Genomic DNA, 15,966 nt, shown 5'->3' on the forward strand with positions numbered 1-15,966 from the left:
TCTCTCCCCCCCCCCCCCCCCCCCCTTTTACTTTGCTCGTATCACTTATATATTACTCTCCCCCTCCTTCTGTTGATCGCTCATTGGCCTCTTCTCTGGCTGCTTGTCCCATAAGAGGTCATATCTGTGCTCAAGTGGTTCAACCTGATCGATGTAGCCCTGCTCGGGGGTTGCATCCCCATTAATGCGGCCAGAAGGGTTAGGTGAGTGTATTAAGTATTGAGGTGACAACTCGCTTTAGATTTGTCCCCCCCCCCTCCCACTTTATAGTTATCCTCAGTACGCCGAGGACAAGGGGGTCCTCGGCGTGGATCCAAAGGAGTTTTCTCCACAAATTTGTCCTGGATAATCATCCCTTCTCGGATTGGGCCATTTGGGCCTGGTTTGGAGCGGGCCAAGGCTGCACACTTTCCTTGCCCCACAGAAGTTTTCTCTTGTAAATCATTAATCATGTGTGAATTTAACTGTTTCGTCTATACTCTAAAACATTGGAAGTGGATACTTAAAAAAGGATATGTTCTTGAGATTGTCTGTGGGTGTTATTAATGTGCAAGAAAAAAATGTATTAGATGTATGTCACAATTACTGATAAAAGTTCGATTCTCTAGGGGAAAAAAAACTAAATGTAGTTCGTCTAAAAGATCTTATATTTACACCTATTTTTGAGGAACATATTTGCACCTATTTTATCATATTTGGTTGGGCTTGAATTAATGTAAATTTCCTGATTGAAGCTATAAATGATGAGCTAATGGGTTTGTGTTAGGGGTGTAGGAATAGTGGCAAAGGATATATATATATATATATATATATATTATTTGAGAAGAAGGCAATGGGCAATGGATAAGCACAGACACAGCTTTGTTGTTTATTGCTAGTGCATGTGATCGGCAGAAGGAATTAATGGATGGCAGTACAATAATTACTATTCACTGCTATATTGATTTGAGAGCACAGCTACAGCCTGTGTCTGCGTCTGTCTAGGGCAGAGAGCAGCAATTCTGATTGACAAAGAAATATTAATAATTTCTCTCTCTCTCAAACCCCCGCGCCTTCTCTATCTCTTCCGTTGCCCAAATACCGTAAGTACTGTTGTCTGACTTTGAAAATTCAAACCAATCCCATTCCAAACCCCCTTTTTTTTTTCTTTTTTTCTTTTTTTCTGAAAAGATAGATACGGATACAAGTAAATAATTCAACACTATCCAATTTTTCCACAACTTTTGAAAGCAACAAATTTGCGCAATAGATATTATAGAAACAAGCATTAAAATCCTGAAGAAGAAAAAAAAAAGTTTATTCAGATTTCAGACCTATTAATAAAACGCAAAAAGATATGAAACAATTTGATATATTCTCATCTTTAACATGTCTCAAATGCTAGTAATCATCAAATGAAAACTCTAGGTTCATTGACTAGTAGATGAATAAAAGTTCATTGAATATCTAAAGTTCATTGAATATCTGGGTTGATAAAAATTTCGAATGCAATTATGAATATTTTTATTTCGGAACCATATTTATTTAGATCTTTTTTAAATGTCTCTATCGTATTTATCTTTTGTGGTTTTACTAAACTTAATTTTTTTTTTGGGTTAAATTTACTAAACTTAAATTATTTCTTAAAGGATTTTTTGTTTTTACTAAATGTGCAGAACTGATAAATGATTTGTTGCATTTATATTAAAATAAATTCATTAGTCTTTCACCCCTTCTTAGAAATATGCATCATTGATAATATAATCAACAACATTTAAAGATTAATGTTGTCTACGTAATATTTTTGCAATAAATCTTAGATAATAAATTATTATTAATTTTAATTTTGGTCAAAATTTAAATTACTTTTTTTGCCTTTCATTACCAACTTATTATCTAAAAGTTTGTTATGAAAATATTGCATATATGGCAAAATTTTTTACATTGCCTAACTAGTCATGGTTCAATAGATTGCAATTTACCTAATTTTGAAATCAATAGTCTCATAACAACTAACAATAAAATAAAATATTTGAAGCAAATTTTAAAAGGTGACCAACTATCTCCGCACAAATAACAACGATATCAATCAAAGAAGGCGAGATGGAGACCAACAACTGTTTAGCAAAGCCCTTACAATCGAATCCCCCAATCGCAAACCCTAATCCTAATCACAAAGTCTCGCAGCCAACAAAGTTCTTTAAATACCAATCCCAAGGCTACATGGTGCTTAGATCGTTGGTGGCATGGTGGTGGCCCTAGGTGCACCTAGGTGCCAAATTGAAGATTTAGGTATAAAAAAATCTAGCAGTGAGTTTGGATCATGGATGGTGTTGATGAGGAAATTGATGTTCTCAAATAAAATATGGGGGAGGCCAAGCCGAAACTCAACGTTGGGCTTTGAGATGATACCCAAAGGCTTTTGGTATAATGATAAGCTTATCCAAGCAAGAAATAAAGGCTACACCTTAACAAAAACAATACTGAGGCCCAATAAATCACTTTGTTATAGTTAATTAATAAATTAGTAGTCATGTAACAACAATGCACGAAAATAAAATTCTCTGGGGTAAAATTAAATTAATGGTCCAGCAATTAATTATTGAACAATTTTAAGAAGGTGTTCACTTCAAAAAGTCTTTGTGTGTCTCAATCAAAATAGTTTAGGGCACTTTTTGCTACTACTACATCAATATGTGAGAAGAATTCCATTGTTACAAACACATTATACCCTTCAATGGAAAAAGAAGAAGAAGAAGTGAAGACCAATGATTCCATGGTGAGAAGAAATGGGTTATTTGGCATGATATGAAGGGAGAGAGAGATTTTAGCTCAGTGCAGCAGATGTTGAACCAAAATTCTTATGGAATATATATGTGGAGTATGTGTGGGCTATTTTGAGTGAGTAGGTGCGTAAGTTTATAGTAAAATGGGGAAAATAATGGTAAGGCTAAGTCTTTAGTGGAGAAGAGGGTTGTTTATGATTGATTAGAGAGCATTTGTGGACTTAGAATATGCAGAAAGAAGGAAAGAAATGTTAAGTTATGGGTCACGATGGAGATTGGGTTTGGGTTTTAATTGTCTCTCCCTCTTCAGTCTTTTGGGTTTCAGTTCTAGTGGTGGTCAATGTGGAGAGAAATGGAGCCGTGGCTTGAATCAGTTGGGGCTTGGGTTGAATTGGTTGTAGGCTATGGGTATCTTAGCTTGGGTTGAATCGGTGTGGAGATAGGGTATTTTGGCTTAGGTTTTGATGGTGTGGTTGGGTTTTTGGTTGGTTTTGCGTTTCAATAGTATGGATCAACAATTAATTTTGTTGGTTGATTTTGGTTTTTCGATGGTGGCTAAGTTTTAGTTGTAGGTGGCTGTTGGCAGCGCTGGGTGTTGTGGTGGTGCGACGGCGGTGGGTTCAGTGGTTTTGGGTTATCTAATTTGGGTTTGCTGTAATTTTTTTTTAGTTGGTTTTGGGTGATTTTGGAATGGGTTTGTTGGGATTTCGTCGTGGTTATTTCGGGTATGGATTCTTATTGATTATGGTACAGATAGATTTAGTTGATTTTGCTAGGGATGGATTTGGTTGTTGGGCTTGTGGTATGAATGGGTTTGGTTGTTGGGAGCACGGAGAGGAGAGGAAGACTCTCTAGTAGGCAGTAGCAAAGTGGGAAAAAAAAAAAAAAGATAGAAAGGAAGAGAGAGAAAGAATAAAAAAAAGATAAAGGAGACGAGAGAATTGATTTGTTTATATTATTTGTTGTTATAGTTTATATTATTTAATGAGTTGTATGTAAAAATAGAAACTAGGACATTGGGTGAGTTATAAAATGAGATGATATAATAGATAAAATAGGTTTTAAGGGTGTAAAATAAGAACTTTTTTGAATCCCTTGATACTAATGCTCTTATTAGGACTTTGAGAGTGTTGGAGTTGGTGGCATTGGTAAGCATAGTGCCACAGCTTTTAGCCTTGTGGAGTTTGTAAGGAATTCAAGAAAGAAGTAGTCCGTGGATTCGGAGCCTGCGCGTGGTCGTGTCAGGAAGTTCTACTGGTGGGTAGCATTAGGAAGTCGAGCGGGGAGCTTGTAGTCCTTTTGTATGAACTTCAATTCTTTCATAGTGAATTCAGGTTAGCCTTGAGGATCGGTGGGTCAAATCCTCCCCAGGTTTTTACCGTGTGATTTCCTGGGTGATCATATCTTGTGTTATTTATTTTCCGCTGCTTTATATTCTTGATATGATTGTATGGATTGTTTTAACCTAGAATTGCTTAATTTGACTAAGTAACAACTTGGCTAATTAATCTAGGCTACGCAATCTGGTTGTTTAAGGGGTCTAAAACCGTACAGAGTTTGTAACTGGTAATGAATTTTTCAAAGGGTTATGGCACACTTAGGTTAGTAAATATACCAACTAGTAAAGCATGGTTGTATAATTTTTTTTATTCACTTCTATCATACATCTTTTTCTCTCTCATTTTTATTTATTTTATTAGATAGTTTATATTATTTTATTCGGCTGTATGTAAAAATAAGAATTAAGATGTTGAGTGTATTGTTAAATGAGTTTTTTTTTTTTTTTTAAAGAATTGTTAACTGAGTTGATAAAATAGATAAAGTTGTGTTTTATGCTTCATTTGTTTCGTTGTAAAATATTTTATTGAAAATATTTTCATTTTATAATGTTATGAAAATGAAAATGCACAAATCAAACCACCCATCAAAGCCAAGCACCAATCCACTGATCACCACACCCACCACTTTAATGACCACCCAAGAATATGCATATCCACATCAACACATACATCAGTTCCACAAACAACAAATCCTAAAAGCACAACCTGAAAATGCTCATTCAATAAACCATCTTTTGCTTGAAAACCCAAAAACCAAATCAAAACAAAAACTTTCAACAGAGCACACACCCAAACCCATAGATCTACAAACTACCATGCCCAAACTCTTGATTTTCAAACCCAAGCTGAAAACTTCAGATCCTAACAACCCAAAAGGAAACCCAATCACCAAACCCCCATAAAATCCAAAATAAGAAGAGAGAGAGAGAGAGAACGGTGGCCACCGTTTGTGGTGGCATTGTTGTGCTCTGCTGCCATCAATGGTGGTATGGGTCTCTTGGGTTTCAGCTTCAGCAAGCACGAGTAGGGAGAGAGGGAGAAACTGAGGTAGAGAGAGAAACATGAAAGTGAGAGCCACCCCAAGTGGTGGTTCGCGGTGGCTTGGTGGTGGTGTTGGCAACCTTGGGCTTCATTGAGGGAAGTGTGAAAGAGGAACTGATGAGCCACTATGATCGTGAGAGAGAGAAAGGCTTCCTTGAGCAAGATGGGTTGTGCGAGAAGAAAGTAAGAGAGGGGTAGAAATTGGGAAAAAGTGTCGGGGAGTGAGGGTGAGAAGAAAGTGTAAAATATTTTACCAATTTTTTAAGTGTAAAATATTTTCCAGTTTTTGCCTTTAGTTTTTCCTTTGACTGAAAATATTTTACATTTGACAATAATTTTATTGAAAATACTTTACATCAAAACAAATAGAACGTTAAAGTGTAAAATAGATATATTTTTACAAAATCAGATGTGAATGCTCTAAAGAAAAGAAAAGACTAGGTTGTTAACCCACTTACTCATTATTTTAAAAATCAAACTGGATGGGCTGATTTGACTATTTCAACAAGAATTGGTTATCAGTCAAGTCCAATAAAACCCTTAAAATTGGTCAAAAATCGGATTGGACCAAAGACATCGAGACTTTGTTGATACCATGTGTAAAGTGTAAAGTAGGGGTATCCACTGGTCGGATATGTGCCCAACTCGGGACCAACCCGACAGAATTGGGTGGAGGAAGTTTTGACTTGCTGCTGATTGGCAAGGGAGTTAGGTTAGAGCAGTCAGATTTGCATCGGAAAACAGTCGATTCGGTTGAAACCATCCATAGTGAAAAATCAGGCCAAAATAGTTGATTTCAGGCAAAAATTCACCAAATCCATTGGAGATCTCGTTAGATCTGGTGAGATTTCTACCAGATTTGGTCGAGATCTCACTAGATTCAGTGATATCTCCCAAAATCTGACACAAATCTCATAAAAATCTAAAGTATTTTGATAAAAATCCTGCTGAAAAATTCGTGTTTCGCCAGATTTTAGTAAGACTCTGATCGGGTTAGTTGAGGCAGGTTTTAAAGGAGAGAACTTGCCAACTGACCAGCTGGAGTCGGTTTTTGGGTTCTGTAACTCGTTGCCAACCCACCAGAGGTCTCGGATCCATCACGGGTGTGTCAGTTCCGGTCAGGCCTGATTGGTTGGGTCGGGTTCGGGCCTGGGTGGACGCCCCTGGTGCAAAGTAAAGTGGACTCAAAAGACCCCGTCCACGCAAACGGTAAACCGGACTTAGGACCTTTTAAAAAAAAAAAAAAAAACTTTTTTAGACGGAGTTGGACTACACGGTTCGGATTGTATTTTTGGATCCTTAGAGCATTCACATCGGCTCATCTAAATTTTTTGTCTATTTTACACGAAAAAACCTCATCTTTCTATTTTACACTACCACTTTTACAAAACACCCACATCAGATCATTTATTTTACAACATATTTCAATAAAATATTCACTCTACACCATTTTTTTATTATTTTCGTCAACCAACTCCATCCACATATATACGCGCCCTCTCTCTCTCTCTCTTTTGTACTGATCAACTCTCTCTCTCTCTCTCTCTCTCTCTCTCTCTCTCTTTTCTTCTTTCTCTCATTTCTTCTCTCTTTTCTTCCTTTTCTCACCGGACGATTCATTCCTTCTCTCACCGGCGATCGTCTCATTCCTTCTCTCACCGGCGATCGTCTCATTCCGTCTCTCACCGGAGATCGTCTCATTCCTTCTCTCACCGGCCGATCCAGATCGCTCCATGCTCCACGCTCCACGCTCCGATCAAGCGATACCCACGAGCTCCGGCGACCCAAAACCTTTGTTCACCGGCCGATCCACCCTCCACAAGCACCGATCCATGCTCCACGCTTCACCGGCCTACCCACGAGCTCCGATCAAGCGAGACCCACGAGCTCCGGCGACCCAGATCCTTTCTTTACCGGCTGATCCACGCTCCATGCTTCACCGGCCGACCCACGAGCTCCAGCAACCAATCCGAGGACCCATGTGTGTGTGTGTCTGCACCTTTGTTCTTATTGTGTTGCATTTGGTATTAGTTTCAGTGTATTTGTTATTTGAGTGGAATGTTTTTGTGGGTCTTTTTGGATTTGGTTTAGTTAGAGAGGAGAGAGAAAAAATCATTAAAAAATTAAATACATGAGCTACAGTACCCGTGTAAATTTACACGGGTACTGTAGCTCGGGGATAATTTTAGAAGATTTTACACAAGTATAACCGGACTGATGTGAGCTGTTTTTGAACTAAAATGTGTAAATTTGAGCATTTTTTTTATTATACACACTTATAAATGAGTTGATGTGAATGCTCTTATAAGTACTCGCAATCCGTGTGAATCTGTCATCCCCAATTCTGAACCCTAATCCAAATTCCCAAGTCCATTCCCTTTGACTATATATATATCTTAAAGAAAAAAAAAAGGAAGAAAAAAAAACATCTATGGATTCTATGGAGGGGGTGGCGGAAGGGAAAGGTTCGGGGAGGTTAGATGATCTTGATGGTGAATATGAGATCTGTATCTGTTCGCAAAAAGATGTCGATGAAGTGAAGTGTTATACCATTAAGGTCCCAGACAATGAAGCCCGTACTCCTATTTCATATGTTATCTCACGTCCTTCTGCTCCTCTCAGATCGTTAATTCATGGACCACGGGTGGGGGATATCAGCAAGTTCACCCCAAAGAATCTCGGTCCGCTTTCTGAAACCACTTTCAAGGGACCTCAAGCCACTAGATACTTAGCACTGCTAAACAACCATCTGTATTCTGTTGGTGGCGATGAAGAACTCCTTAGGTCTGAATCTGCAGAAGCTAGAGGCGGCGATTATTTCGACATCGACATCCATCTGAATGAAATCCTTATGCCCAGTAGGTTTGTCTGGACCCTTGACCTTACGTGTCCTGATATGGGTTGGAAGCAGCTTGCTAAGCCCATGAGAAACCGCAGAAAAGACCCTCAGACCATTGTTGTAGACGGTAAGCTCTATGTTTTTGGTGGTTTAGAAGGTTACGAACCCATACCCGAAGATCGTTCCTCTGGCCGTGGATGGATGGAGGTTTATGACCCCATTTTGGAAACCTGGAAAAGCCTACCAAACCCACCTTCTTATACCAGCAAGTTCGAATGCATTATTTACGCTCATGTGGAGTTGGAGGGAGACAAACACGCGATTGTGGTGGTTGATAATAGTGAAGGTAAAAACGAACCTGTTTTTTTAAAATACGATGTTTTGTCTTCTACATGGGAAACCTGGTTTCAGTATCCAGTGGTGGTTAACTCAACTATTCAATGTGGAAGAGCTGTAGTTGTGGATGGTACTAAGGCCTATTGGGCATCCATCGTATTTCGGGAGGCAAGGAATTTATCCACTGTGACTATCTTTGGGTTTGATTTAAAATCGAAATCCTGGGCTTACAAAGATTTCAACGCTGGAGCATTTTTAGGGTATTCTGAAAGTTTCATCTGGACTGATCCTGGTTTTCTTCACTTAGCCGATCACAAATTCTGCCTTTTGTTGCACTCCGTCAGGTCACGCGATCGAGTATTTTTTCTTTATTGTATCGTGATTGATCTTTCTGCATTTATTGGCCACAATTGTTTCCCGAAAAAGCCTCTTCTTTATTCTACTGTTTCCGTTCAGAAATACTCGCTGGATAAGAGAATAGATCTGTTGGACTGCATGATTATGTAGGTTTCCGAACAAGCCTCTTCTCTCACATAAACATTTAATTCTGGCTAGCTATCATCTTTTGCCCTTTAATGTAGGAATTGCTTACCATTTATGTGTCCCTGTAAAACTTGCAGCAATCGTGGAACTCAACCACCAAAGAAGGAGACAACAGAGGAAGTGTAACGACCAAAGATCATTGAAGATAGGGGTTTGCTCAGAGTACTAAAAAAAGGTTATCTTTATTCAATCCTGCAGTATTGGAACATAGATGAAGGACTCAACTCTATGTTATATGTTATATGATCTCTTTGATTAAGGCTTTCTTAGTATTGTGTAATTATGTAATTTTCCTGATCTTGTACTTGCCCCTTTTCTAGTTGTTTTGGTGTTAATTTTTTTAATCCCTTGCGACTACCCAAATTTTCTTTATAAAATATGAATATTGAGTGTTAGAATCCAAATTATCAATCGTTAACCCAAAAAAAAAAGGTTTAAACACATATTTGGTCGTAAGTTTCACTTGTAGGAGGCAGTTTACAAAGCAAAGAAATCAGTGCAGCAAATGTCAACATTTTCTTGATGTAGTGATAGGGGTCTAGATGCTCTACTTCTAATGGATTATGATTCTTATTTATATCTAAAAAAAGTTATCTTTCTATATTTTTCTTTTGGTTATGCGTTTTTAGGGTTTATGAAGGTGATGATTTAGGATTGATTAAGATTTCTGAATTGAGCAGCTTGTGTAAGCAAATGGTTAGGGTTATGGTGTTATAGGACTACATAATTTGCATGGGTATAGGGGTCCCGCACTTAGTCTAGATGAGTACAAGAACATGAACATCAGTTGATACGGAACAAAACTAGGAGCAAAGAAGATTTTTTATTTATTTTATTTATTTTTTTATTCATGTACTGAAGATAGCTTAGATCTAGCGCGGATCAAAACAAGTATCAAAGAAGTATTTGTTTTTGTAAGGATTATTGAGATCTAGTGTAGATCTTATGTGAACTAGCTAAAACATTTCATCTTTCAAACAAATCAATCCTTACAAAAGGTCTAGGAAGAATTTTCATTGATAAAATGAGATCATAGCTAAAGGTGGAAAATAATACGGATTCGTTGATGTTGGCTGGATCATAAGGGAAGTAAGAAACTCCAAAATAGAAGAACAATTTGAAGAACCCCAGCACCTAGCCCAATCAAAAAGAGTTCTTTGGCATAGAGCTTGTAACTGAACAAGCGATTTCTCTTTAGCCCCAAAAGAGTGCCGATTTCTTTTCATCCAAATAACCCACATCAAACAGCCAGGAACCATATTCCATATGTTCGAAGAAAATTTCCACAGCCAATTACTCCAACAAAACACCAAACTCTCCACTAAACCTGGCATGACCCATTGGATCCCAAAGACTTTTCTTTAGAGGTGAGGCCAAAAGACTTTTCTTTAGAAAGTTTTCCTTTCCCATTTTTTTTTAAAAGAAAAAAGAAAGGTTATAGGCTGAACAAAATGTACACTGGACTAGCACGCAATTTTTGCTTTGGCTTAGATGCTTCTCCATGATTTTTGCCCCATGTTTTACGTGGTTATTTAGTTAAATATGATATATTGATTCATGTTGCTTTCTTATTTGAAATTATAAATTTAGTAAGAACATTTTGGTGTAAGTATTACCCATCATATTTATTTCTTGTTAGACCAAAACTAATCATACGATAGTATTGATGCTGTCAAAAATATTGACACCTTGTAGAGATTGTAGTTTAAGATTCTTATAATAATTACAAACTAATTACCATCATTGATGCATTGGATTAACTAAAATGTTATTTTTGATGGGATGAGCTGCTTGATTATCCTGGTATGTGTTTAAATATTCATTATAATTGATTTTTCTTGCATTTGATTTATGTAGTATTTTTTAAAAAAGTTTTTTGTTTAAAGGGATGAGTGTTCTTGTTCATGAAAGGGTTGCAATTTCAAGGATGGTTATTATATGTTATATGTATGTGGGACAAACGCTTTGCTTTTGCTGTTTGTATTCCGTATTTTGTGCAATTAGAAAGTCCTTGATTAAGTACTTAAACTTGTGGTTGTGTAATTATATAGCCCCTAATGAAGGAATTGAACTTCTTGGCTTAGTTAAAATCATTAAGGCTACATTGAAATGAATTCGAAGTTATCTTTATGTAGTAGTTTAATTATGTATTGTTTATGGACAACTATCTGTTCACCTTGTTTTCCCCCAGTTGTTTTCTTCCTTGTTTTGGGGCACCCTTGAATCAATAATTGTAGTACTTAAGCAAGCGTTTGAATTTTACATACGATGACTCGAACCATTATGTGGGACTTTTGTGTCCCATGATAATAGCATCATGTTTTGAATTTTTAGTTAAAATACATTCTTGATTCTTGAAGTTTGCTCGAGCGAAATTAGCCCTCAAATTTCAAAAGTAATGGCGCTATTTGTTGTTGAAAAAACGGCATACTTTAAGGTTCATCTTTATATATGATCATTAGTAAGAGCAAAAGACAAATTTGCCAATTCTATGGTCTTCTCTATAATGGGATAAAGCAAGTCATTCTCGTAGTTGATTGAAACCTACACAAAAAACATGATTTAACATCAGTAGAAGTGACGAGGCATACAGCATGATATTTGTCTTGCTATAGGCATGCGCAATGTTGGTAACAAGAATATAATGCATTATTTCTGTGATGAGGCAAGCCAATGAATACCTTTTGAAGGGTATGAGCCACACCCACACGCTCTAGGACAAGCCCAGCGTCTATATTCTTCTGTTTTAAGGGTTCAAGTGAACCATCCTCTGTTTTGTTGTATACTTGTATTGAATAAAAATCAGATTGTAGAATTCTATTGAATAAAAATCATCTCCAAGATTCTGCAAATTAAAAACGACCAATAATTTTGTTTTTTAAAGAGAGGAAAATACACCAACATTAACTAAATCATCAATTTTCACCAGTCAGGGAAAAAAAAAACAATAATCGGTTTGTAAGACTAAAAGGTCATGAAAGGTCACAATGAACTAAAAGTTAACTATCATAATGAACCTTGGAATTTTGAAATTTATTTTGTAGGAGAATCAATGTACTCCTTGCAGAAGACAAGCTAGTTGAGTCACCGGCCTTGCTTTGCTGTTTCAAATGAATTGAATAAATTCCTGCAGCATACAAAATCAGATGATCGTAGTAACATGATAATATTTGAAGACTTATATGTGGTTTAATTAATGTTGCAGATTTGACAAAGTCTAACTTTAGTTAGTGTCATATGGAGTAGGAGTTTACACGCTCTAGTGATATTTATCAAGCTGGCTGACTGCAAAAATATACAAAATGTGTTAGAATTATAGTTAAGTAATTATATTTACCATTCTCTTACGGTTTAAGATTTTGGGACAATTAAAAATTATAAAATAGATAGAAATAATCCGGCCAAAATCTCCCATTCTTCTTTTGATCAAATCTCTAAACAACCAAGGAAAATCATATAAGCATTTTAACTTGATGAAACCAACACCAAATGAATACTTCAATATTTAGATAATACCTAAAGCATATTAAGATTGCATTATAACAGAACATCCATAATGCAGAAAAGCAAAAAGTGGAGCATTGTCACTTAAAATCAGTAATAATTAAACATACTCAAAAGGTGGTCACATGTAAATTCTACAAGAATGGAGATCAAGATCCTCTTCATGCTGTTGGATTTCAGGTGGTCTCTTGGATGTATAACACCTCAATAACTTGCTAGTGACATTTCCACATATGAATTTCATAGATAAATCAAAGGGGAACATGATCCTCTTAATTTCATAGAGAAAATATCAATCCTCAGAAAATAACATTGGTTATTAGTGGAATTATCGGCCCCTGATAGTATTTAGGCTTCTAGTTCATGTCAAAGGATCGGAGTATAGGACTCAGGATTGGTCTAGGTTCTGAAACGTTTAGCAGGCTTTAAGTTTTTCAAAGACTTCTTAATAACATTTAGAGGTCATAGTAGTGTCTTTTTTTTTTCGTTGTTGTGGTGAGATGGTTAATTAGAATTGTGGTTGGCAAGCAATGCTGGACATCTCATGGGTTATAGAGCTTGCACTTCTAGGCCAGGCCTTATGGGCCCAGTATCTTCTTCATTCTTGATTTTTCATTGTTGTTCACTCTCAACTTGGGTACCGAGACTATCAAAGCCTTGTAATTTGGAATATGGTTAGCAAACATCTGCTTATGATATATATAGGCAGCAAATTCTTGATTACAGTCTGCATTAGTTCTTCATTGTGCCTAGCTCCATTTGATCTAATCATTCTATCAATTTCTTCTTGGTCTCAAACATCAAATACTTTGTTTTAGGAAGGTCTCATTGAAGCCTGGCCTGTTGGCTCCTTACCTTTTATATTACGAAAAAAGGGAAAAAAAAAAAATGCTTATATGTCACGTAGCTGCATTTGCATTTGAATCATATATAGCATTGTACTTTCAACGGTTTTTAGTAATTTTTTCAATGGATGAAAATATCCAAATTTCTTGTGGTATATAGTAGTTAGAAGATCCTTGAGTTCTCCTATTGCGTCACCTAGGCCTAGATCTTGAGCCATTGATTTATATCTTACGCGGATGGGCTTAAGGAAGAGGAGCTTGTTTGGTTGGAATTTAGTGTAGGTGCTGGATTGGGGATATATCTCTTGAAATGGGCTTTAATTTGCCATATGGATTTGGGTATAAACTATGAGTTGGGCTCATGAGAGGAGTTGAGTTTTGACTCTTTTGAGTTTCACCTAGGAATCTCCAAGCTTATCCTAGCCATCCATGTATCCAAGGTATCACCAAACCCAAGCCACACAAAGACTTGGAACCAAACTTTCTATTTTTTTAAAAATCAGAATAAAAATAATCATAAGCAATAATGTGGTATTAAACTTATGCATGGATTTTAATATACATCTAATTACGTTTATATTTTCTAATAATGCAATCAATTGTGTATATTTTTATAATTAAAAAAATTTATTTATAATTAAATGCATCCATGCATATGCATAGGATACATGCTAATGTAACTAAAGTTGTTAAAATTGGGATCTTTTGTAGGATCGTGGACATTGATAGCTTCATGGGTGGTCACAGGACCACCATGACTTGGGAAAAAATTATTATTATATATAAATTTTAAAAATTTTAAGATTTTTTTTACCTTTAAAAAAAATGTGTGACCACCCTAAATTTTTTTAAGTCCAATATAATTAAAATTTGGACAAAGTTTAGCAACAAATTAACATGGTTATAGACTAAGGCTACAACTCCACTCAATATATATATATATATATATTTAGATATAAATTTTGACAAATCTATAATTAGATTACATTTTTTTTCTTATATCCTCAAAACTTGCAAAACTTCAAGAAGATCAAAGATCAATAGTTTATGTCATCAATCAAATGTTTGAATTTCAAATTTTTGTAGTCTAAAATTATACGCAAAAAATAAGTTTATGGATCAAATAGTAAATAACATCCAATTGACATGAAATTTGACATGTTTTTTAAAAACATAAAGAACATACAATTCAACGGTTAGATTTTCAAAATATGTAACAATGTTAATTTGTTTAGTAAAAGTTGTAGTCTTAGGCTACAACTAAGTTTGTAGTTAAATTTTGTTCTCAAACTTTGTTCCTCCTAACAATATATTGAGCCCTTACAAACAAAAAGAAAAATCCAAGAAAAATTTTATTTAACTAAAATTTTGAAAAAGATGTAGCTTGTAGCATCGATAATGAGATTATCATGCAAGGTTTTAAAATAAAAAAAAAAAAAATTCGTAGAAGGAAATTGAAAGACTTTATGTATTCGGGTGTTTTTTTTTTCCCCTTTTTTTTTTTTGGTTGTTATCAATATACGAATTATCTTTTTATTATATTTTGTTTAATTTAAGTTTCTTCATGACCACCCTCGGAAAATTTCTAGACCGCCACTGATCATGGGAGATAGCTGGGATCGTGAATCGTAGGATCGAATTGTGGATAGTAAGACCCTACATATTTTTATATTTAAAGCAAAAAACATATTGATAATAACTTTGTGTGTTGAATATTCACGTAAATTGTGAATTTATTCAGTAAAAACAAAGATTTGCATCATATGATGCAATTTGCATGTCATACATCGCTACGTCTATATTAACGAAACAAATATATTTAAGTTTTGACCCAATATATCTAAAAAAGTTCAATAAATGTTTAATTATCAATCAAATAACAAAATATTTATCAGTACATATGAAAATATTTTCCAAGTTCTAAGTTCCAAGTTCCAAATTTAAAATCCAAAATAAGTTATCAAATTAAAACTAGCTAACTAAAATATGAAATCTAAAATCAAGATGAATATTAAGGTGAAGTAAACATTTAATTATTCTCATTTTAGGGTTCTTATAACCACCGTCCTAATCATCATCATCCATTTCATGATCTATGTAGACATTGTATATTTGTATACTAGAGTTGCAAAAGAGATCAAGATAAAACTTCATACTCAATTATTTAAGTTATACCACTCAGCAACAATTACAGAGCATGCTTAAAAAAATCAATTAATCAATATACAAATACAAGCATACTAATAAAATTATATATAAGAAAAACATTTTAGTAATATTAGAACACAAATTAGAATATTGATCAAACAAATTTAACAACATTATAGCTTAAAAGGTAGCAAAACCAATATAAATTCTTTATTTAGAAATGACAAAGCATTCCTTCATTTTGATTACAAGTGAATTAGAAATTAGAAAACGTTTGCTTAGATTAACATAACTATAAATATATATATATATATATATATATAAAGTCATACCATCACAACATAGAAAAATAAAAACCCCTAAAATTTTATCAAAACCAAAAATTTATCCCATAAAAAAAAAAAAACCTGATTTTTTGGGAGGATCAGTAAAATTATTAGGATCCCATACGATCTTATGCAGTCCTACATATGATCCTACCATTTTTAAGATCCTAATGCGACCTTAAACGTTTTTGTGAGGTGGGATCGTAAAATTGTGTGATCATACGATCTAGATCGCGATTTTGATAACCATGGGTGAGATCGTGGATCGTAGGATCGGAT

The 15,966-nt window shown here is 35.2% G+C and overlaps 1 protein-coding gene across 1 annotated transcript; it reads left to right on the forward strand.

The window, feature by feature from the left end:
• The first annotated feature begins 7,454 nt into the window (after positions 1-7,454).
• LOC111986209 (uncharacterized) lies at positions 7,455-9,210 on the forward strand. Its single transcript, XM_024017835.2, has 2 exons — positions 7,455-8,824; positions 8,942-9,210. Exons 1-2 carry the CDS (start codon positions 7,578-7,580, stop codon positions 8,988-8,990), a joined length of 1,296 nt encoding a protein of 431 aa, XP_023873603.2. The 5' UTR covers positions 7,455-7,577; the 3' UTR covers positions 8,991-9,210.
• Positions 9,211-15,966: the final 6,756 nt, after the last annotated feature.

Source organism: Quercus suber, unplaced genomic scaffold, assembly GCF_002906115.3.
Source record: "Quercus suber isolate HL8 unplaced genomic scaffold, Cork oak 2.0 scaffold_400, whole genome shotgun sequence".
Taxonomy (NCBI): Eukaryota; Viridiplantae; Streptophyta; class Magnoliopsida; order Fagales; family Fagaceae; genus Quercus; species Quercus suber.

Bases quoted from the DNA above. Each gene is read 5' to 3' on its own strand.
- LOC111986209 (XM_024017835.2), top strand. From the start codon at position 7,578: ATGGATTCTATGGAGGGGGTGGCGGAAGGGAAAGGTTCGGGGAGGTTA. The intron at 8,825-8,941 runs GTAGGTTTCCGA...TAAAACTTGCAG, and splicing joins CTGTTGGACTGCATGATTAT to CAATCGTGGAACTCAACCAC.